Source organism: Ipomoea triloba, chromosome 1 (genome assembly GCF_003576645.1).
Source record: "Ipomoea triloba cultivar NCNSP0323 chromosome 1, ASM357664v1".
Taxonomy (NCBI): Eukaryota; Viridiplantae; Streptophyta; class Magnoliopsida; order Solanales; family Convolvulaceae; genus Ipomoea; species Ipomoea triloba.
Window position 1 is genome coordinate 2,097,665 of NC_044916.1, and position 21,111 is coordinate 2,118,775.

At 34.2% G+C, this 21,111-nt stretch overlaps 5 protein-coding genes across 6 annotated transcripts in view; 4 read left to right on the forward strand and 1 right to left on the reverse strand.

Annotated features, from left to right (window-relative positions):
- The window catches only part of LOC116027221 (sterol 3-beta-glucosyltransferase UGT80B1), a 713,221-nt gene that overhangs the window by 422,920 nt on the left and 269,190 nt on the right, over window positions 1-21,111 (forward strand). The gene's annotated exons all lie outside the window — the stretch shown is intronic.
- On the forward strand, window positions 6,003-10,131 carry LOC116027148 (U3 small nucleolar RNA-associated protein 6 homolog). The gene is made up of 6 exons (XM_031268589.1): window positions 6,003-6,475; window positions 7,277-7,936; window positions 8,124-8,573; window positions 8,769-8,941; window positions 9,110-9,293; window positions 9,761-10,131. Exons 1-6 carry the CDS (start codon window positions 6,080-6,082, stop codon window positions 9,845-9,847), a joined length of 1,950 nt encoding a protein of 649 aa, XP_031124449.1. The 5' UTR covers window positions 6,003-6,079; the 3' UTR covers window positions 9,848-10,131.
- Window positions 10,157-12,880, reverse strand: LOC116027586. Its single transcript, XM_031269292.1, has 7 exons — window positions 12,728-12,880; window positions 11,475-11,736; window positions 11,243-11,362; window positions 11,003-11,161; window positions 10,749-10,921; window positions 10,464-10,569; window positions 10,157-10,378 (listed from the first exon to the last, which is right to left on the reverse strand). The coding sequence occupies exons 2-7, from the start codon at window positions 11,712-11,714 to the stop codon at window positions 10,349-10,351; spliced, it is 828 nt and encodes a 275-aa protein (XP_031125152.1). The 5' UTR covers window positions 11,715-11,736; window positions 12,728-12,880; the 3' UTR covers window positions 10,157-10,348.
- Window positions 14,437-17,756, forward strand: LOC116027363 (aminomethyltransferase, mitochondrial). Its single transcript, XM_031268948.1, has 4 exons — window positions 14,437-14,634; window positions 15,327-15,918; window positions 16,241-16,359; window positions 17,001-17,756. Exons 2-4 carry the CDS (start codon window positions 15,355-15,357, stop codon window positions 17,545-17,547), a joined length of 1,230 nt encoding a protein of 409 aa, XP_031124808.1. The 5' UTR covers window positions 14,437-14,634; window positions 15,327-15,354; the 3' UTR covers window positions 17,548-17,756.
- LOC116027718 (peroxisomal membrane protein PMP22-like) overlaps window positions 20,677-21,111 on the forward strand; it is a 4,519-nt gene continuing 4,084 nt past the window's right edge. The window contains exon 1 of the mRNA XM_031269442.1: window positions 20,677-20,864. Coding sequence (XP_031125302.1) covers window positions 20,793-20,864 — 72 coding nt within the window. The 5' untranslated portion in view covers window positions 20,677-20,792. The remainder of the gene's footprint in view (window positions 20,865-21,111) is intronic.

Consider the following 21,111-nt stretch of genomic DNA (forward strand, 5'->3'; position numbering starts at 1 on the left):
TATATTATGTTAATGTACGTAATTAAATTCCTCTCATGATAATATTCAAAAAAAATAAGAATCCAACAATCAAATTACTATATGGTGTATATTATAGTGTTAAAAAAATTACTATATTATGTTAATGTACGTAATTAAATTTCTCTCATGATAATATTCAAGCAAAATAAAAATTACAACAATCAAATTACAATATGATGTATATTATAGTATTAAAAAAATATTACTATATTATGTTAATGTACGTAATTAAATTCCTCTCATGATAATATTCAAAAAAATAAAAATTCCAACAATCAAATTACTATATGATATACATTATAGTATTCCAAAAAAATATTACTATAATATGTTAATGTACATAATTAAATTTCNTACATAATTAAATTTCTCTCATGATAATATTCACACACACAAAAAAATTTACAACAATCAAATTACTATATGATGTATATTATAGTATTCCAAAATAGATATGTCAAATTTAATTTATTCTAATAAGATAAAATTGAAATTTTCTCTTCAATTTAATATTTTTGTATTATAGATATTTTTAATTTTATTTGTTTTATTTTTTGAATTTTAATTAAAATTATTAAAATTAAAATAATTTAATTTGATTCGAATATATATATATATATATATATATATATATATANAAAAAATTGTTGCATGTCAATTTGTTTACTTCATCTAACTTTTAAAAATAACTACAATATTATTACTACTATATATAAATTTCTTCCTACATAAATGATGTTGGTTTTCAAAGTTTAAAAATGTGAAAGGTATAATATATCATTATTATGATTTTATCTCTACTAAAAACAAATATAAGTATTATTACATTAATTTAAAAGTTTTATAGTTCAAATGCTGTGAACAAATTTTATAAAATACCATAAATTATAAAAATTTACAAATCTAAAATAATAGTTATTATTTAAATATTATGAGCTCAAAACAAATTAATTTACGTTAATAACATAACTGAAGAAAAACTAACATAAAAATGAACTAATTGAACTAACTTACATTTGCGGAGTTTGAAAAAAAAAAATAATGTTATTGCGTAAATGTTTCACATTTAAATATAATTTTATTAAATTTATTGGAATTCACATATTTAAGAATGATGCATCATCTCGAGATCTATCAATTTAAAATGAAGAAGAATAAGAGATTTATTTTTTTGAATACAAGGCTCAATCTCATGACCTCCCATACGGGAGAATCACTACATGTCATCTGAGCACAAGATGCATGACAAGAACAATAGGTAATAGAACTAAACGAAAAAGAGATAATAGAACTAAAAGAAATAAACTTTCAAATAAATTAGTTAAAAACATATCATAGATCTACAAATTTTGAACCACAAAGTCTATTGTGAACCTATTATTTAAATAATGATCTAGAGATGTTTTGATTGTGCTACATTTACGGGTTGAAAAATATTTAGAAACAAAACTAAATGGTTTCTAGACATCTATTACTATTTATGATAACAAACAAAAGCTTAAGGAAAAAACTTGTGTGTGACTGTCTCATGGTCTCAATCCGTGAGACGGGTTTGATCTTTAACTAACAAGGTCAAAGATCTGACCTATTAATCAAAGATCTGACCCGTTTAACGGATTAAGACCCGTGAGACGGTCTGACACAAGTGTTACTCAAAGTTTAAAATATCATCAAAGTAGATTTTGATACAAAACTCATATATCAATGTAAAATTTTAAAATAAGAATGGTTTTTCATGCAAGGAAAAAAATTATATAATATTTATCAATATCTATATAATAAAAAATTATAAATTTCTCTTTTTATCAATTTTTGTAGACATATTATATTTATAGTATTTTGTACAATATAAAAATATATATACATTTTTTTATAGAATTGTGATTATTGCCATAATTATACACGTTAATTACTACAATGAATATTTATTAAAAAATTATTTTAAAATATGTCTAAACTCATATTCTTAATTAAAAATTTAAAAATATTTAAAATTTTGTCTAAATATATAACATAGTTAGGGACTACATTAATCCATATAGATTTAAAATTTAAATTCTTTTAATTTGTAAATGTAATTTTCTTAATTATAATTAATAAAATATAAAATATAATTAAAAATAAAATTATAAAATTAACAAAATGTGTATTCATAAATATTTAAATTTATAAAAATACATACATACATACATATACTTATGCATTATATTATTCATACAAAATAAAAATTCTATTTGTCAGTTTATAAATTTAATTATTTTAATTATAATATATCAATATAAATTATAATTACAGAAATTATATTATAGAATTTACATATATACATATTAATAAATATTATTTGTATATACACTGTATTACACAATCACATATACAAAATTTAAATTTTACATTTTTTTAATTTCTAAGTATAATTTCTTAGTTATTATTCATATTGTTACAATTATAATATATATGAAATAAGATTAGAAATAATTCAATTTAATAATGTAAAATTTTCTCTATAAATTTATATAAATATGTATATGATTAGAGATTATATTAATCATACAAAATTTTAATTTTGTATGTTATGATAATAGATACTTGACCAAATATACGAAAATTCAACTATATTATTATATTGTACATTATAATATATTTGTATTTTTAAATTTTATTATTTAAATTTATAATAACAAAATTTTTTCCGTGCAACGCACGGGTAAAACACTAGTTATGATGTAAAAGAGTTAGACCTACAAATTGAAAAAATAAGGGANCAAATAAAAAATTGTTGCATGTCAATTTGTTTACTTCATCTAACTTTTAAAAATAACTACAATATTATTACTACTATATATAAATTTCTTCCTACATAAATGATGTTGGTTTTCAAAGTTTAAAAATGTGAAAGGTATAATATATCATTATTATGATTTTATCTCTACTAAAAACAAATATAAGTATTATTACATTAATTTAAAAGTTTTATAGTTCAAATGCTGTGAACAAATTTTATAAAATACCATAAATTATAAAAATTTACAAATCTAAAATAATAGTTATTATTTAAATATTATGAGCTCAAAACAAATTAATTTACGTTAATAACATAACTGAAGAAAAACTAACATAAAAATGAACTAATTGAACTAACTTACATTTGCGGAGTTTGAAAAAAAAAAATAATGTTATTGCGTAAATGTTTCACATTTAAATATAATTTTATTAAATTTATTGGAATTCACATATTTAAGAATGATGCATCATCTCGAGATCTATCAATTTAAAATGAAGAAGAATAAGAGATTTATTTTTTTGAATACAAGGCTCAATCTCATGACCTCCCATACGGGAGAATCACTACATGTCATCTGAGCACAAGATGCATGACAAGAACAATAGGTAATAGAACTAAACGAAAAAGAGATAATAGAACTAAAAGAAATAAACTTTCAAATAAATTAGTTAAAAACATATCATAGATCTACAAATTTTGAACCACAAAGTCTATTGTGAACCTATTATTTAAATAATGATCTAGAGATGTTTTGATTGTGCTACATTTACGGGTTGAAAAATATTTAGAAACAAAACTAAATGGTTTCTAGACATCTATTACTATTTATGATAACAAACAAAAGCTTAAGGAAAAAACTTGTGTGTGACTGTCTCATGGTCTCAATCCGTGAGACGGGTTTGATCTTTAACTAACAAGGTCAAAGATCTGACCTATTAATCAAAGATCTGACCCGTTTAACGGATTAAGACCCGTGAGACGGTCTGACACAAGTGTTACTCAAAGTTTAAAATATCATCAAAGTAGATTTTGATACAAAACTCATATATCAATGTAAAATTTTAAAATAAGAATGGTTTTTCATGCAAGGAAAAAAATTATATAATATTTATCAATATCTATATAATAAAAAATTATAAATTTCTCTTTTTATCAATTTTTGTAGACATATTATATTTATAGTATTTTGTACAATATAAAAATATATATACATTTTTTTATAGAATTGTGATTATTGCCATAATTATACACGTTAATTACTACAATGAATATTTATTAAAAAATTATTTTAAAATATGTCTAAACTCATATTCTTAATTAAAAATTTAAAAATATTTAAAATTTTGTCTAAATATATAACATAGTTAGGGACTACATTAATCCATATAGATTTAAAATTTAAATTCTTTTAATTTGTAAATGTAATTTTCTTAATTATAATTAATAAAATATAAAATATAATTAAAAATAAAATTATAAAATTAACAAAATGTGTATTCATAAATATTTAAATTTATAAAAATACATACATACATACATATACTTATGCATTATATTATTCATACAAAATAAAAATTCTATTTGTCAGTTTATAAATTTAATTATTTTAATTATAATATATCAATATAAATTATAATTACAGAAATTATATTATAGAATTTACATATATACATATTAATAAATATTATTTGTATATACACTGTATTACACAATCACATATACAAAATTTAAATTTTACATTTTTTTAATTTCTAAGTATAATTTCTTAGTTATTATTCATATTGTTACAATTATAATATATATGAAATAAGATTAGAAATAATTCAATTTAATAATGTAAAATTTTCTCTATAAATTTATATAAATATGTATATGATTAGAGATTATATTAATCATACAAAATTTTAATTTTGTATGTTATGATAATAGATACTTGACCAAATATACGAAAATTCAACTATATTATTATATTGTACATTATAATATATTTGTATTTTTAAATTTTATTATTTAAATTTATAATAACAAAATTTTTTCCGTGCAACGCACGGGTAAAACACTAGTTATGATGTAAAAGAGTTAGACCTACAAATTGAAAAAATAAGGGAAGAACATTTGTGGATGCCCTTAGAATCAATATATTTTAAAAAGGAATAAGGTTCAAATTGACCACTGAACGTAACCTGAAAGTGCAATTAGGCCACTGAACGAAAAAATAGTGCAATTAGGCCACTGAACACTCCAAATGCATGCAATTTCACCAGATAGCAGGTTACCTAACCTTTCATTTCATTATGTTGCATGCTTATGTGGATGGTGAATTGACATTTTAAAATAAATTTTTAATAATAATAACATTAAAAATAAAAAATAAAAAATTTAATGCCTGCTTCCTTGTTTTAGAAAAATTAAAAATACAATGCGCTTGTTTGTTTGTTTGTTTTTTAATTTGTTATTTATTTTATTTTTGTTTTTAACGTTTAGTATTAAAAAATATTTTATTTTTAATAACATTAAAAATAAAAAAAATAAAAAATTAAATGCCTGCTTCCTTGTTTTTTTTTTTTTAAACAAAAGTAATTAAAAAAATTAAAAATACAATGCGCTTGTTTGTTTGTTTTTTTAATTAAATTTTTAAATTTAAAGTTTTTTTTGAATACTACTAACTCTATTAGAATGCAGTATCTGTTCATAACTATTGAAGCACAAGTGCCCCCACTGAGACTCAAACCCACCACCTCCCATCAAACCCACCACCTCCCATATAAAGAGAAGAGTTTGATGCCACTAGACTACAAGGTCCTTGGCTATTTTTAAAGTTTAGTATTAAAAAAATATTTTAAAATGTCAACTTACCATCCATGTACGCAGATGAAATGGAAGGTAACCTGCTATCATGTAAATTTGCATGCATTTGGAGTGTTCAATGGCCTAATTACACTTTTCTTTTTCAGTGGCCTAATTGCACTTTGAGGTTACGTTAAATGGCTAATTTGAACCTTATTCCTTTTAAAAATAAATTTTCTTCTCTAATGGAAAAACAGGCTTTAATTGGGAAAGCCCAATCTCAGATTATATTTGCAGCCGACCTAATAAAATAGCCCATTCGGCCCGTATTCATCATCGTATAGCCCAAAACCCCACTAAAACCTCCGTCTCTCCCTCCCTCCGTCTTTCTCTCTCTCCCTCTCTCACGCTCGCTCGCTCGCCGCTTTTTCTTCAATCTATTGCCGGAAAGAGGAGAAGAGGAAACGGAAAGGGAAGCGGAAAAGGAGAATGGCGGATGTGGTGCAGTACAAGTTGGAGCGGATGCTCCCGGAGCTGGACGACTTGGAACGGCGCGGCTTGTTCAGCAAATTCGAGATAGGGGAGATTGTCAAGCAGCGCCGGAGGTTCGAGTACCGGCTGAAGAGGCACAGCCCGCTGAAATCGGATTTCATAGCGTATATCGATTACGAGAAGCAGCTCGACGCTCTCCGCCTCCTGCGGAAGAAAGCTCTGGTGAAGGAGGACGGCCACGCAAAATCGAAGAAATCGGTCTCGGATTTCTCCGGCGTTGCGAGGATTGTGGAGATTTATCGCCTCGCTACGAATCGGTTTAAGGGCGACATTGAGCTCTGGTTTCAGTATTTGGAGTTCTGCAGAGAGCGAAGAAATGGTAGAATGAAGAAGGTAGTGAATTTTTATATTATTCTTAGTTGATGAGTTTTTCTCATTCTGAGAGTGCCGAATTCGAATTTGCAGTGGATAGGGAAAAGTATTATGGAATGAGTTCCTTTGCATGCTCAAATTGATAATTTTCACTTTTTGAAGAAGGAATACAGATATTGATGTGATCATGGAAACTATGAAAACATTAGAATGTGCTGTAATCACTTTTCCACACTAATCAAACAATAATTATACTAGTCTCAATAGGTTTGAAATTAAAGTCCTTCAGTGAAATATATTGTTGCTCATAACAGTTCTACTTTTATGGGAAACATGGTGAAGCTGATTGGTTCATTCTGAGATAGAGTTTGTTTGTGCTGGTTTTCGTTTTGGATTGTTAAAATCTTGAATTCATAGAAAAATTCCCTATCTCTGTGCTTGTTTGTCACACTTAAAGAAGTGATATCTTCACAGGTATAAAGCATGACCAAGTACAAAGAAGTCAGAACCAAATAGAACTCTGAAGATGCATGGTTAAAAGAGATAAATTTTCTTTATCTGTCACTGAATGTTGCTTTATTTATGCTGCTTGCTTAGTGCATGCTTTATAGTTCAGTCACTTATTGTTTTTCATGTCTAAATATTTGGCTGGGTTGATGGTCTTCCACTGGAACCTTTGCTGGATGTATTATTATGTGAATACATATGGAGTGTGATATTTCAGGAGATAATTTGGGTGTTATATTGTAAGTGTTTGTAGTTTTACTGATCTTTGTTGTGTGACTAAGACTAATGCCTTCGTGTTTGTTTTTGCTTCAATAGGCTCTAGTTGATGCAATTAGGATGCACCCAACAGTGCCTGGGCTTTGGATTTACGCTGCATCTTGGGAATTTGACCAAAACTTAAATGTTGCAGCTGCTCGTGCCTTGATGCAACGTGGTTTTAGAGCATGCCCAAGTTCTGAGGATCTATGGATAGAATATCTTCGCATGGAGCTCACCTACCTTAATAAATTAAAGGCTAGAAAAGTAGCTCTAGGAGAAGATGTAGGCACGCTGACAAACAATCAGAAAAATCCAAAAGAGAAGCAGTGGAGAGATGAGAACAAAGAATTATTTATGTCCCTTGATGATGAGATTAAGGATGACAAAGCATCAAATCCTCAAGATGCAGAACAAAAGGACAAAGTTGATTTATTTAAAGAGCATGGTTTAAGCATTTTTCAAACTGTATACAATAGTGCTATTGAAGCCATCCCTTCTAGTTTCAGCTTAAGAACACGGTTTCTTGAGATACTAGACGCAACAAATCTAGCTCATTCAGAAGATATGCAAAAACAGATACTTGATGATTTGAAAAAGGACTTCTGTAAAGAACCAAAATATTGGGACTGGCTGGCAAGACTGGAAATGTTTGGCCTTAAAAACGTGGAGAATGCTTCAGAAGGAATGATCACTGATCGTTTAAGTGAAGCAATTCAGGTAAGGTCACTCTAAAGTGGTCAGATTTTCATATGGGTTTGGCTAATTATATTGAATATCAACTTTACTTCTTTTCTTATGCTTTTTACTTCCAGTATTTACCTTCTGTTTCCCATTTCTTTTCCTTCTTGGTGTGGAGCTTAGTTTGTTCACTAAGTTATCTGGTTGCTTTTTGGAATACTTTTAGGTATATGAGGAGGGTTTAAAAGTTGTGCCTTCAGCCACGATGTTTGAACTTTATGTGAAGTTCTTGACTGATGCCATCCCTTGTGGAAATGGAGATGGTAAATCTTCTGATAACTCAAGCGATCATGTTGTTGATCCCATTGCACAGCTGTTGATGGTATATGAGAAGGCTGAAAGCATGGGGTGCATCACTGAAGCTCTTGCTTGTCAACATGTTTCTTTCCTTTTGCAACTGGGAAAGCAAGTTGAAGCCAAGACACTGGTAGAAAAGTTTTGTACAGGAAAATTTTCTGAAGCAGTGCATTTATGGGCATTACGGCTCTCCATAGAAACGATGTGCACTGAAAAAGGGTTCTCTTCAAACAAGGCTGCTCAGTTATCATTGTTTGAACTCCTTAGGAATGTTCTAATGAAGGTTTCTATATCAAAAGCAGAAAGCTTGTGGCTTATGGTATGCAAAAGCCTTTCAGTTCTCTTGCATTTAATTTTACTTGGGATATGCCTCAGATGTTACTAGTCTTATTGCTTCCCATAACACTGCTAATGAAAAGAGCTTTGTGGCTTGTGAATTTCTTAAATCAATTATAATTTTTAATGGCATTACGTGAGCCCTCAAGTAACCCTTTTTTTTTCTGGTAATATGTAGGCGCTCAAGGTTTTTTCAAGTCATAAACAGATTTTTGACAAACTGATAGATACTGCGGTGGCTTTATTGGCTAAAGATGGTGGAAGTGATGGTGGATTTTCGCTCTCTTCTGCCATTGTAAATTATGTTCTACAGAAGGATGGACTTCGCAGTGCAAGAGAGATGTACAGGAGGTATGTTGTGACATTTGATGCAATGATATTTTAGTGCATTCTAGAATTCCAGTTTGACGTTTGCTTATGACTTTTAATTTGTCTGGAGGAGCCTGATAATAAGCACTGCAGTTTTCTTGTTCCAGATGTTAGAATACTGAGCTACTCTACTTTCCCATCTAAATGCAGATTTATCGCACTACCACACCCAGGACTGTCAATATATAAGAATTGCATTGAATTGGAATTGAGCATTGTGTCCACTGGTGATGAGGGTTCTCTTGCAAATGCCCGCTTACTATACGATGCTATGCTGACAACATATGACCAAGACGCAAACTTGTGGCGAGACTACTACTCTATGGAGGTTAAGGTATGCTCGGTGCATCCCATCTTTTATTGTCTCATTTGCATAGGCATATGAATTTGAATACTCTTCACTTCTCAGTTTGACCACTGACATTAGTATATTTCTCTTTATCCATAATGACCTACCCCTATAGAGAGCTTATTTAACGTGAACTTCACAAACATCACTCACATTGAACTTAGAGAATGTTTGCTTAACGTGAACACTCTTCACTCTACGCCTCTACGGAATTCATCATTGACATTAGTATGTTTTTCTTTATCTGTAATGACCTTCTACCCCTATAGAATGCTTACTTAACATGAACTTCACTCACATTGAACTAGGAGATCTTGCATGTATTCTGGCTTATCTACAAAACAAGCCTGTCTCAGGGTGTCAACATTATGCATTTGAGAGTTACTATATACTGCGCTGCTTTATTCAGTGTTTCGTGTATTTTTCATTGATTTCTTGTACTATATTTTCAGTTTGGAACATTGGAAAAAGCAGCAGCAGTCGAATGGCGTGCACGAAAAACACTCAACAAAGGCTTCCCACTACTCTCAACGGTTTAGAGTTCAGGCTTAAATTTGTGTATGCTAACCACAGAAATTTTGTTCTTTTCCCCTGTTGTTGTTTTGAACAACTACCGAGTTCGGTAAAGGATTTCTGGCCTTGTTGGGCATTTTCTAAGTTTGAATCCCCTCACCGCAAAACCGCCCATTATGGATCCATTATGGAGATTGGTAGAGGAGGTAAATTGCGGGGAATGTCTCAACTAGCCAACAATCTTGTACACTAATGCCCACAATGTCTTGTTAGCAAGGCAAAATTTATAAATTTATTAAATTTATTTTGATTTAGTTCATCAGTTGAACTATATCTCGCCAGAACTTGTGGGTATTTTTTAAAATTACAGAAAAGTACACTCAAAAGTCTTGAAGTGAAGGGTAGAAATGAAACTCATGTAATCTTTTGGTTCACCTGTACTACATAATGCTCATGAAGATTTTTAATACATCTTCTGCTTCTCCATACAAATCAGGGAGCCTCTATTTTATGTGTAGTTTCTTGTGTCAGACTTTTGGCCATTGTGGACTCACAACCTACAGATTCAAGTAAACAACTAAAATATCAGACCACGAAGACGCGTTCTCGGGTAATGTTCCTCTCGAGATCACTGAAACTCACCTCGAGCGTACTAAACACCAGTCCCATCCGGCTCGCCACCACTGAGGCCTCTTCGGCTTGTCCCACAACTGCCATTTGCTCTAGCTGAAGCGTTTTAACCGGAAGCCTTTATACAAGAAAACAGTATGTTAGTTGCATATTTTACCTACATGAGAGGGCGTGCCAAGCATAATATCTTAGTTGAAATTAGTAAATAACACGTCTTTCAATTTGATATCAGGAGCGACGAATCCTCCCTCCCCCGACACACAGAAGAAAATAAAAGGAAAGAGTAATAGAGCTCACCATGCCATTCCTCTCATGAAATATGCATTAGCTATGATTGCACAAAAGCCTTTCCACTGCACCATCATTTCATCCGAAACAGGAGGAGTGGACGACCATCGAACTATGGTTGGTTGTGGCGTACACAATATCGTGATAAATATGATACTCAACCACAAAATGCACTCATCAACCTATAAACAATTCACTGATGTAGACCTCGAGAACATTGTAAAAACGAGAAACAGATCAACAACACGAGTTGACTCACTAACCTCACTCGAGAAAATTTTGGACTTCAGACTGGTGCTTCCACCGTATATTTGCATTGCTTCAATCTCGACCCCAGATTCCTTCAGAGCAGTAAGTTCTTTCCTTAAACCTTCATCCGTACATCCCAGCGCATACGCATTTACTCCCGCACTGATGAACTCCTAAAACACGAGGGTTTTAACGACGTATTTGAATATAACAACTAACTGACCTCATACGAGAGTAAGAACAACCGAATATACTTTTAGATTGTCACCTCCTCCACGCTCAGCAAAATACTTGTATCGTTTGAACAGGCTGATAGCTATGTTCCGCGAGGAGCGATACTCGTTTTCAGGCGATATAGCATCTTGCGAATGACACTGCAACAGTCGCAATAATAACACTTCAGAGACCAAACCAATGCCACATGGCAATTGCAAATAAAGCGGGACAGACAGAAAGAAAAGGAGCTCTGTAGAAGGTAATGCTTACCAGCCATGTCCTCGAAGTGGAATTTTGCGAGAGATAGAGAGGCTTCAACTTATTAGCGTAGTTCAGAAAGAAAGGACAACTGCGAGCCCCGTTATTGGGACCACAGTGGAGGCTGGAAAAACCGTGAGTACTAATCAGTGGATTAACATGTTTTGACTTGCAGGGAGACGTTTCACGCAGCACATTTACATCCCAAGTCGTTTGATGATTCAAGGCTCGTGGAATCTGAACAATTAGCATGGTTGGACCATGATCCGCTCACCTTCGTACAACAACAAAACAAAAAGTATTACTCTCGGGTGCCATACTCATTTACATTTAGTACTCTTGAAGCAAGATTCAACAAACTACTCAAAGCACCAAAAGCAATATTGTAGTTAAGTGGAGGATATAAACACAGCACTACCGCTTCAACAATCCTCTCTAACATATTCTTACATAATACTATAATTTTTAGAAGTTTGATATTTAGATTAACCCTCTTTCTTGTTGACTTCATCTCTTATCACTAACTTTGATTTAGTGGAAAGCCCACAACTTCTACCCAAATGTGTGGTCTAGCCGTCTAGGTAAAAATTGTCTTGTGAGTTGTGACCCTAACCAGCAAATTATCACAAGAAGGTAAACCAACCTGATTTACTCATAGCTGATCGACTCAAATAAAAAAGGTCAATACAGCTCTCACGAAAAATCAAACTTCAAAGCTCGTGGTTATCCAAATATGCGCTCTAGATAAAATTGTCTCGGACCCTTGCCAGCAAATTATAATTAGAAGGTAAACCAATCTAGATTACCTATAGTTGATCAGCTCAAACCAAAAAGGTTAATAGACCGCTCTCACAAAAAATCGAACTTCAAACCTCGCAGTGACCAAGTCAACAGTATGACCAACTTGGTTGGGGTTGGGGTGTTCTTATCCACCATCCACATGTTTCATCCAATGTAAAGAATTGTACTAATGTTTGTAGCCAAATCAAGCTAAACACTAACAATCCCCAAAATCTTGATAACAATTGTTTCCATCCAAGAATGACACTTTCCAATATCCTAGGATTACATTTTCACAAAAAGAGATGTTTCCCTTCTTCCCCAACACCAAAATTTTCTCATATTAACCAAAACCCATCTTTGATCCACTCTTATCCACCCCTAAATCCTAATTCATTCAACTCTTAATCCCCCCTAATCAGCAAAACAAAGCAAGGGTAATCAACAAAAACATTGATCATAGCTTGAAGCGCAATCTAACTTACCGTTTACCAGAAGCGATGCGGTGTCATCACCAGAAAAAGCAGAAACACCCGATTCAGAATAGCTCAGAGGCAATACAATTCAATCAGAATTAAGAAGATGATGAACGATACAGATATAGATACAGTGATATACACACGTAAGACGAGATTCTTGGATTTTATGTGAAGAATCTTTTTCGAGCAGAAAAATTGGAAAAAGAAAATTGATGTGAAGAATCTACTAGTGAGTTTCCGGGGGCCACGAATTTTATGATTTTTTTTTTCTTTCTTTCCTTTATTATGGGTCCATAATTTTTATTGGTTTTATATAATAATATAAAATCATGCAATTTTGGGTTTTTCCTAAGTTAAATGCTATTCTTTGTAAATAAATATTTATAATATGAAGAATTTTGTAAGGTTGTGAGAAGATATGGAAATGTCTTCAGTGGCTAACTATATTTACCACTTAATTCTCTTATTACTTAGATGGAGTGGGTTGCACATACAAAGGTGTACACATGTACTTGGCATGCTATCCTTTCTCATTAGCTATAGCTAAAGGATAAAGTCACCAAATTGTATATGTAGCCTATTTTGACAAATTATATTGTGAACTATATTCTTCTATGGACCGTTGATAAATGCTCTTTTTAACATATTTGGTTACAGTATAATTGTGGTATGACTATATTTGAAAATCTTTTTTTTTTTTCGATTCAAATTATATTATTCACTCATTAACATGACATGATCAATAAATTCAATAAAAGAACATTTATTTATTTTTATTGATTATTCAAAACTCGATTGATCTATCACAAATACAATAATAACATTGTGATTGCCACGAAATAAATTAACATTAGGTGTGTTTGGAAATCAGAAAAATGACTTCTGGAAAATATTTTTTGAAAAATGAGTTATTTTTCATAAAACATTTTCATTTCTAATTTTTGGTTGTATTTCAAAAAATTGTCTTGGTGTTTTTGGTTCATTTACCGGAAAATGAACATAAAAGAAAAGGGCCAAATACCCTGAACTTTATCTGGTCAACTCCGAAGATAAAATCAACGACTAGCGATGACAGTTAGTCGCCTTCTACCAGAGATGTAATGCTACCTGTTGGTCGTCGAGGAGATAGGTTGGGGAAGATGGTTGAGGAAGAATGTCCGAAAGGCGAAGAGAAGAAGTATGGAAAATGACTTTTCCTTGAAAATGGGAAGTTATTTTCCAGATAAACATGGTGATTTTCTCCTTTAACTAATTGATTTTTTTATGAATTCTTGCCAAACGAAAATGCAGAAAATTTTTCGAGTTTTCAAAGGCACCCTTAACCTATATTAAGTAACTAATTGTACTCAAAACATTAGAAATGTGAATCGAACCAACCCACTTAAACTAAGTATCCACTGGAGCCATCTTTATGGATAACGAGGAAAACCCACATACCCCTAGCTATTATCCGAGAATCATAGATTCAATAAAAAATACATTAACAAGAATTGAAATCATAATCTTATGATATACAGAGTACTAATCATATTTCGCTCATTTGGTCATTAATTGAAATTTCGAATCTTCTTGATACAACTGAAGAGTGAGAATTGACAAGCACCCCTCATCTTACTCTCCTACCGCCGAACGAACCACACCAACAACAAACGAGGGATTGGGGGAGTTGTTGAAAATCGTAGCACCACTCACTGAAGATGGGTCTCGATTTAGAAGAGAAAGCCTCATCCACCCACTATATTCCACCAGACATCCCCCTTTTCTTTAATCCAATTTTATATACACAAAAATACAAATCTTTTCTTGTCTATTACCATCTCCTGCGCTCCATTCCCCATAGCCTAACATAAAAGGCCAATGCTTTTCTCTCCTTCAAGATTGAGCCACTGAAGTTCCCAGCTTTATTCGGTAGTGTAAGTATTCTTGAACCCCCCTCTCATCTGACACTGTGATTCTTGTTGTCTGTGTTTTATCTGTTCTTTTCATGACTTGCCTTTCTGGGTTATTGGAGATCAGTGTGAATGTGAATCTGAGTTTGTTATAGAGAATTGTTTTCTGGATCTGTATTGCTGGGGAATGGTGGGATAGGCCCAGCATTTTTGTTGTTGGGATTGGGTTTATGAAAAGGGGGAATGGATTAGAACAGGAAAGATTGCATTTTGAACATCAGATTTTGATAGAGAGGAAACCTTTGATCTGTGTTGATGACTTGGTAACCACAATGATACAAGTTCGACTCCCGGTGGGAGCAGTCTATTTATATTCTTGGTTTGAGCCAGTCAGTTATGAGTTTTTTGGTCTTCTTGGTTTGAGCCAGTCAGTTATATGAGTCTATTGGTCTTTTGGTTTGAGCCAGTTATGAGGCAACTTAGGATGGTTTACCTGCTTGATCTTTTGCCGGTTAGGGTCACAATATCACAATATGGGTTTGTCCAGTGCCTCGGGTAGGGGTTTGCTGGTTTTTCTTGTCACCCAAAAAAACCTTTGTATGTGTTAGACTAGGTTGTTGGCTATGGTTTGTTTTATAGTCTTGGTGGGATTATAGTAGCAGATGTTATGGTCCATGGGTAGGTAGCTGAATTTAATTCTGAACTTTATGGTGCAGATACTATCTGATAGGATATTTTGTGAAGATGAGGGGAGGAGGATTGTGGCAACTTGGACAATCGATTACTCGCCGCTTGGTGCAGCAGGCTGACAAGAAGACTATTGCTCGAAGATGCTTTGCGTCGGATGCTGATCTTAAGAAGACTGCTCTGTATGACTTCCATGTTGCCAATGGAGGCAAAATGGTGCCATTTGCTGGCTGGAGTATGCCAATTCAGTACAAGGACTCGATTATGGACTCGACGGTGAATTGCAGGGAGAATGGCAGTCTCTTTGACGTTGCGCATATGTGTGGTCTGAGCCTCAAGGGGAAAGATTGCATCCCGTTCCTTGAAAAGCTCGTGATTGCAGATGTTGTTGGGCTTGCTCCGGGGACTGGGACTCTAACTGTTTTCACGAATGAGAAGGGAGGTGCGATTGATGATTCCGTGATCACCAAGGTCACTAACGATCACATATACCTCGTCGTGAATGCAGGGTGCAGGGACAAGGATCTTGCGCACATTGAAGCACATATGAAAGCATACACGTCAAAAGGCGGGGATGTTTCATGGCACATCCATGACGAGCGGTCTCTTCTGGCCCTGCAGGTTAGCTTTCTGTGATGCTTCGTTAGGTTTATACACATGGACCCCACCCGCTTTATTACTTTAGGCGATAATGTTAGGGATTTCATTCGAATATGATGTTGAAGAGTATTAAGCTATGCTAGTAATAAGGCGTTTCATTCTCGACCATGAGCTTGTGATAGCATAATCCGCATTTTATCTTGTAAATACTTTCGTGTGAAATTTTGCCACCACACACTCCATCGGAAGCCTCTTCAAGGTTTCATGCCATTTCATGTTAATTCTTCGGGTGCAAAGAGGCTAGTGATATTTATAAAGCATTTTCTTGACACGTTTGGTTCAGGGTCCACTTGCTGCCCCGGTCCTTCAACATCTGACACCCGAGGATTTAAGCAAGATGTACTTCAGTGACTTCAAGATATTGACTATCAATGGGGTCTCGTGCTTCCTCACAAGAACAGGGTATGTTCCTTTCCGTGCTTATCCCTTTTCTACAGTCGAGTAATCACCGCTAATTCTTTCGGATGGATAGACACTGGGCCACGAACATTAACGAGCCTTTACTTGCAGTTGTGCTAACCACCTAACCCCATTAAGAGCTGCTAACCAGCTTGTTGTATCCTTAGCCTCTTCAAAAATTTATTTGAATCGTAAAATGACTGAACAATATAGTTTCAATTAGGCTTTAGTTAACTTATCATCGAGTGGCATTCACCGTATATTATTTATATTTACTCATTTGACCGTTGGCTGTAGACCATCACGAGTAATATCTGTACTTCATAATTGTTTTCTTTACTTTGGGGTGACGAAGGAAACCCGTTGCCACTAAGCGAGGGTGTGTACTAGTAAATCCTGCCTTGTGACCCTAGCTGGCAAAGGACCATAAGAAGGTAAACCAGCCTAGGTTGTTTATAGCTGACCGGCTTAAACCAAGAAGGTTGGGATTCGAATTTCGAACTCGTGACCTTGTGGTTACAAGTTTGTTTCTTTAGCCATCTTTGCGGGGTTACCCCATTATTCTTGACTTGTGTGACCTGTGGAAGTTCCAGTCGGATATAGACCGTCACGAACTAATCTCTGTGTTTCATGGTTGTCGTAAGGTATACTGGTGAAGATGGATTTGAAATCTCGGTGCCTTCAGAACATGCAGTTGACCTCGCGAAAGCTATTCTTGAAAAATCAGAAGGGAAGGTGCGGTTGACAGGGCTGGGGGCACGAGACAGCCTTCGCCTCGAGGCAGGCTTGTGCTTATACGGCAATGACATGGAGCAGCACACGACGCCAGTGGAAGCGGGACTCACATGGGCGATAGGGAAGAGAAGAAGGGCGGAAGGAGGCTTCCTTGGGGCCGAGGTGATCCTGAAACAGCTCGAAGAAGGCCCGAAGATCAGAAGAGTAGGCTTCATATCCTCGGGTCCACCAGCGAGGAGTCACAGCGAGATCCAAGACGACAAAGGGCAAAACATCGGGGAAATCACCAGCGGAGGGTTCAGCCCTTGCCTGAAGAAGAACATAGCGATGGGGTACGTGAAATCTGGACTGCACAAAGCGGGCACAAACGTCAAGATCGTGATCCGAGGGAAGTCCTATGAGGGAGTTGTTACAAAAATGCCTTTTGTCCCAACAAAGTACTATAAGCCATCTTAATTTTCTCTCTTCTCTGTCATTCACAGTTTCCATGTTTTCTCCTAACTGTAACTGCAGAATGCTTCTTTCTGGAAATGAACCCACCTGCAGACTTGCTTATATCTCCCAATTATGTCTCATTTTATGTTCAATGCCTTGCTTGATCCAGCAGGAACTGGTTTTATGCTTCTCTTGAATTTATATAATAAACAGTAATTCTTTCTTCCCAAGGGCCCCCACGTCTCAACCCGAGAGAGTATTTGGGAGGATGTAAATCCTCCGTTGAACAGAGGCTAGGAGTCACCAAGTCAGTTGGAAAGGTTTTTGGTAAGACACAGCCTGCCAGACAGAACTAATGGGCAACATGTTTGCTCATTCATGTCCGCCTTCAAAATGAAGTTAAAACGTTAATCTACGAGTGGGAGGCCTTCAATTCTTATCGGGATCCGGAGTCTTTCGAGAAAAAGTCCCATCCTTCAATATCATGATTGGGTCGACCAGACCAGATCATGAGCGAATAGAAAATAAAAAATGTACATAGAGGATGTAAATCCTCAGTTGAACAGAGGCTAGATCGTTGCGTACTGCGTACAAGTAGCCCTCTCACTTTGAGAGGTTGTTTCCACACTGTCGCTAGTAAGATTCACTTTGAGAGGTTGAGCAGTACGAGTAGCCCTCTCACTTTGAGAGGTTGTTTCCACACTGTCGCTAGTAAGATTCGATTCCCCTCTCACTTTTAGAGGTTGTTCTCACACTACCGCTGGTAAGACTCGACCCCTGAACTTGATCCCTCTCTCACTTTGAGAGGTTGTTTCCACACTGCCGCTAGTAAGATTCGATTCCCCTCTCACTTTTAGAGGTTGTTCTCACACTACCGCTGGTAAGACTCGATCCCTGAACTTGATCCCTCTCTCACTTTGAGAGGTTGTTTTCACACTGCCGCCTGGTAAGACTCGATCTTTGGTCTTTCTTTCAAAACTTCATCGTTGTAATCAACTGAGCTGTTCATGCAAGTTAATAAACAGTAATTCTTGATGCATCGAAAGGGATAACTTAGTGAGTAGAGTACAATTCGCGTATCAGAAGGCCACATGTTCATTTGCTAACACTATTATATCAGTTAAGCTCGTTATACCTGGTCTTTATAGTGCACTTTATCTCTTATATGTTATTTATAAGTTATTACACAAGAACAAATAATGACTGCATCTTTCTTTCCTAATTTTTTTTTTTTAAAGATCCGACATGAAGCTCTTGTGTCGGACCCAGTCCAATGCTGTCCGGACCGTCCGGTTGACCCAATGACCCATTCCACAAAAGGGACAAAATGGGAAGAGAATATTCAGAATATTTTGTGGTATATTTAATTAATTAAATAGAGTTGGTTGGATACACCGCAATGGGATGCGGCCATTGCCCATTGATCAACCTGTTTGTTCGTCAAAGATCCATTATTGATCGGGTCGAGTTTCCACAATTTTTAGATAATATATACTCATCGATTGTTTATGAATTAAAGTAAAAATAATAATCTATTTAGTAATCAAATATTTCGTATATTCGAATTAATTATTGTTTATCAATATAATAAAGTGTAAATAAAACTAATGGAAATTATATAACGGTATAATGATATCAAGGATACTAATGTTTGTTTTTTTAGGATAATCTCTAGCCAAGTTAGTATGGCAGTTAGTTTAATAATCACAATGATAGGGAACATTCTTTAACCATACGTATCTCGGGATTTGCACATAAGACCGAGATGGTTATTTTCCGAACATTTTTTTTACCACCTTGTCCCTTTCTCGATCCGAGCCTAATTGGAGAATAACCCCTATAAGATTCGTACTTGCGTTCTATACTCGAATTACAACCCCCAAATACCTACGATCAGTACAGATATCCCAAGCTTGAACCATTATTTATTAAAGGAACTATTATAGCCCGATCACATTATTCGACCACATCCTAATAATGCGAAAGTAAGGAATCTCATAACATGCGGGCTCATCGAGGTTGTTCTCATTGTGACCAGTGCATGCAAGACACATAGTGCAAATTCTGTGCATTCAACATGTCCCCTTCAGGCTTCTATATAAGGCGCATTAAATGTCAGAAGGAGGGACTTTTATTCATACCATACTTTAACCTCGAGAACATCTTATCACACACGTTTACCCTACTCGAGACAATACATAATACTCAATACACCAAACACAATACTTCAACGTATTTACTACATCACACAAGATTCTAAATTCATCTTCGTATGGGAGTTGTTTATTTATTTTTTTTTTTGATTTGAACGGGTCAATTATGAAAAATCTAGATTAATTTAGTTTATTGTCGTGTCGTCCTTCGCTAATTATAATCACAAGATAAATTTTACTTATAGCGCACATTCAAATATGGATGGCGGACTTTCTAAGTAAATAAAAGAGTCATTTCCATTTTTGGTCCTACTGTTATTAGGACATTGCCAATTTTAGTCAACTTCATTAATTTTTGCCACATTGCGGCCAGTCTTATTTAGTCCTTGCCACTTTTAGTCCACCGTTAAATTTTTTGTCAAATAACCATCCAAAACAAGGGTATTTTGGTCTTTTCATGCTTTGATCATCTTCTTAACCTTTTGCAGTAGTTTTCCTTACACATTTTCATCCAATGAAGAGGTCCGACGAAAGCTGTGGCTCACATGGCTTTCGTTGGACCTCTTCATTGGATGAAAATGTGTAAGGAAGACCACTGCAAAGGGTTAAGGAGATGACCAAAGCATGAAAAGACAAAAAATACCCTTGTTTAGGACGGCCATTTGACGAAAATTTTAACGGTGAACTAAAAGTGGTAAGGACTAAATAAGGCTAGCCGCAATGTGACAAAAATTAATGAAGTGGACTAAAATTGGCAATGTCCCAATAACAATAGGACAAAAATGGAAATGACTCTAAATAGAATATTTTAAATCTTTAGTAAACAATATAATATATTTGTTTGTTTTTTTTTGAAAGAATAATATATTTGTTTGTTATAATAACTAAATAAGTCAAAAAAAAAATGTTCATAATTCTATATTTTAACCCTCCCCCAATTTTGAATAGGTGGTGGATCCGGGTTGTCCAAACGGAGCCTCCGCCTCCTACAGAGTACAGACTCCATGAAATTTCCACATATATGGAAGCCATGTGTAAAGCGTTTCACATTAGTAACTGACCAGCGCGAGGGAAAGAAAGAAAGATTCCCTCTTTTCTTGGAGAGAATCAGAAATGGGGTCAATAGCAAAGAGAGGCTTGCAGAACTACCTGCTACAGCTCCAGCAACATCCTCTCAGAACAAAGGTCAAGCCTTTCTCAGATCTTTCTTTTGCATTTTGAGCTTAATTGTGATCTGGGCAATTTCAATTTCAATTTTGAAACCCACTTTTCTAAATTTTGGGGTTTTTTTAATCGTTTGTTTGGTTTGGAAAGGTTTCCCCTTTTTGTTGTTAATTGCCTTTACCTGTTTGATTTTTGAGGTTTGATCATTTAGGGAGGTGGAGGTGGGGTTTTGGAGCTTCAGTGTTTTTTTTTTTTTTTTTTTTTTTAA

Bases quoted from the DNA above. Each gene is read 5' to 3' on its own strand.
- LOC116027148 (XM_031268589.1), top strand. From the start codon at position 6,080: ATGGCGGATGTGGTGCAGTACAAGTTGGAGCGGATGCTCCCGGAGCTG. The intron at 6,476-7,276 runs GTAGTGAATTTT...TTGCTTCAATAG, and splicing joins GAAATGGTAGAATGAAGAAG to GCTCTAGTTGATGCAATTAG. The intron at 8,942-9,109 runs GTATGTTGTGAC...ATCTAAATGCAG, and splicing joins GCAAGAGAGATGTACAGGAG to ATTTATCGCACTACCACACC.
- LOC116027586 (XM_031269292.1), bottom strand. From the start codon at position 11,714: ATGCTAATTGTTCAGATTCCACGAGCCTTGAATCATCAAACGACTTGG. The intron at 10,570-10,748 runs GTGAGCTCTATT...TCTTGTATAAAG, and splicing joins TTCATGAGAGGAATGGCATG to GCTTCCGGTTAAAACGCTTC. The intron at 10,379-10,463 runs GTGAGTTTCAGT...TTGAATCTGTAG, and splicing joins TGGTGTTTAGTACGCTCGAG to GTTGTGAGTCCACAATGGCC.
- LOC116027363 (XM_031268948.1), top strand. From the start codon at position 15,355: ATGAGGGGAGGAGGATTGTGGCAACTTGGACAATCGATTACTCGCCGC. The intron at 15,919-16,240 runs GTTAGCTTTCTG...CGTTTGGTTCAG, and splicing joins GGTCTCTTCTGGCCCTGCAG to GGTCCACTTGCTGCCCCGGT. The intron at 16,360-17,000 runs GTATGTTCCTTT...GGTTGTCGTAAG, and splicing joins TGCTTCCTCACAAGAACAGG to GTATACTGGTGAAGATGGAT.